Source organism: Nansenia antarctica (assembly GCF_963989245.1).
Source record: "Nansenia antarctica genome assembly, chromosome: 12".
In the NCBI taxonomy this organism is placed as follows: domain Eukaryota; kingdom Metazoa; phylum Chordata; class Actinopteri; order Argentiniformes; family Microstomatidae; genus Nansenia; species Nansenia antarctica.
Genome location: NC_137682.1, coordinates 13,849,025 through 13,851,524, shown reverse-complemented (window position 1 = coordinate 13,851,524; position 2,500 = coordinate 13,849,025). Strand labels below are relative to the sequence as shown.

The following is a 2,500-nucleotide window of genomic DNA, read 5'->3' as shown; positions in this document are numbered from 1 at the left end:
CGCTCAGGAGATAGAGCCGGCGTCTAATGATCGCACGGTTGGTGTTTCGATCCCCCGGCTGATCACGTTTCGAGGTGTCCTTGGGCAAGACACTGTACCCCAAATTGCTTCCAATGAGCAGGTCGGCGCCTTGCATGGTAGCTTTCCGCCATTGGTGTGGGAATGTGTGTGTGAACGGGTGAATGAGAGGTCGTTGTAAAGCGCTTTGGAATAAGGCGCTATATAAGTGCAGCCCATTACCCCAGTGTGATTCCGCTGGGAGAGCTAAATACCTGTTATATATATTTAATATATATATATATATATATATATATATATATATATATTTAAACAAAAGCAGAGAGGGGAAGTAGAGGGGAAGAGCTGTTGAAAGGCTATGCAGAGAGATAACAGCTCTACTTGTGTTGCTGTCCACCCATTGAAGACAGTATATCAACACTGATTAGAAAGAGCTGCTTAGATACTTTGAGTCAATATTGGAAACGGTCTAAAGATTCCTAACAAATAACACTGACTGCAGCTGCACTCACTGTCTCCTTGACAACGCAACGGTCCGACTGACAGCTTGGCCTCGGAGCCCAGACGGTTGGTGTCTCCCACGGCAACCTGACTGATCGGGAGGTGGTCCTTGTACACCAGCAACCCTGAGTCCTCTCTCCTACATAAGGAAAGAGACAGAGAGGGAGAGGGAGAGAGAGAGAGGGATAGAGAAAGAGTGTAAGAAGGATAGAGAAAAAGACAGGAAGGAAGTGTTTGGGGTTAAGTGGTTGTTGTACACACAGGCAGTGGAGTACTTGTACATCTGAAATCCAGAGTTCTCTCTCTTTCAGTGAAAAGGGAGGAAGTTAAGGAAGAGGAGGAGGAGGAGAACGTGGGTTAAGTAGTGCTGTGAGGTTCGGTAGAGAATGTATTTTATTTATTTTTTTCAGAGTGGGTCAGTCCCACTCATATCTTTCATTTTATTGGACAGATATAGTGAAGACAGACAGGAAAGTAAGGAGAGAGGGCATGTCAGCAGGGCATGGGCCGGATTTGAACCCATGCCGACATGGCAGTGGCGGCTGGCCAATAGAGGGCGCTAGGGCGCCGCCCCCACCTTCCAAAGCGCCCCCACTTCCTAGTTGCTACTTGTATTTAAAAAAAACAAAAAACATTATTTATTCATAAAATGCGGCTGATATTCTGTCGGCGCCTATCAGCATTCATTAAAAATCCTCCAATACAATAAACATTTGATCTGTGTGTGTGTAAAATTCACTGTGAAAATACATAGGGTAGGGAGTCGGGGACGCCGGCCGAATGGCACTCTATGGCAGTCCAAATACTTTTGGCTTACACGTGAGCTGTAGCAGCGCTCCAATTGGCTGTCTCCTATTTCTCGGTCGGGGCGCAAAAAATGCGCCCCGAGCATGCGCAGATTATAGGCTTACCTAGGCTGCAGCCTAGGGCCACTAGTGCGTTGCACCACAAACAAGGGGTTAAACTCGTTTGCAAACTATGCAGTAAAAATGTGGAACGCCCTTCCTATAATCTTAAAGGAGTGCAAAACACTGCCCACCTTCAAAACCACTCTCAAAAAACATTTACAGGAGGCTGCAATCCGTAACTGGACCCTCTAAATCAAAAATCAGATTAAAAGACCCGAACTACCCACTGTACATACTTTGTGTTTTGTCCCCCGCCCCCACCTGTGGTGTATGTCCCCACCTGTCCTACCCGCTGTACATACCTAATGTTTTGTTGTATTGTTCTTCCCATGATGGATGTATGTTTATCTTGTAGATAGTACTAGTTATTTGTCTGTATTATCTTGTAGATAGTACTAGTTTTTTTGTCTGTCTTACATGTAACGATGAATTGAGAATCAAGGACCCCAATTGAAATAAGCCAGTGGCTTTCTTGGGTTTTTATCCTGTTAGTTGACCTTGTATGTAATATGTACTTTCATGTACCTAATCTTCTAATAAAGTTTTCAATCAATCAATCAAAACCACTAGGGGTAGTAAAAATAAAAAAATGCGAGACTTGAGAGCCCTGCATATCCGGTTGTTAAGTCTGACGTCAAACGTGACGTTTTGCAATTTCCGGGTCCAAACCAGAAATTCTCCGCACCAGAATACCAGTGAACTACAGCGGTAGAATGACAGTTTAATCGTTTTTTAGACTCTGATCTATTCATACAACAAGGGACACAGCACTTTCCCGTTTTCCCCATATTGTCAGGGTATTTGAGCCTCGGAAAAGCGCTATATAAATATAATTAATTATTATTATTATTGCGGCATTTCGAAGACAGCGCCTCAGCCAACTTTGGACCCGGAAACACGTCGCGACTTAACAACCGATATTCGGACAGACAACAGGAGAGGAGAGCAACAGAGAGACAGACAACAGGAGAGGAGAGCAATAGAGACAGAACTGAGGTGAGGTGAGCAACAGAGATAGTTCAGGATGATAACAAACAGTTCAGTATGACAGAGACAACTAATAGAAAGACAAC

At 44.3% G+C, this 2,500-nt stretch overlaps 1 protein-coding gene across 1 annotated transcript in view; it reads right to left on the bottom strand.

The window, feature by feature from the left end:
- Positions 1–2,500, bottom strand: part of LOC308168879 (contactin-associated protein-like 2) — a gene marked incomplete at both ends in the record, with an annotated part of 347,443 nt that overhangs the window by 52,919 nt on the left and 292,024 nt on the right. Inside the window, 1 exon segment of the mRNA XM_080543522.1 lies at positions 531–658. Within this exon segment, the coding sequence (XP_080399648.1) occupies positions 531–658 (128 nt within the window).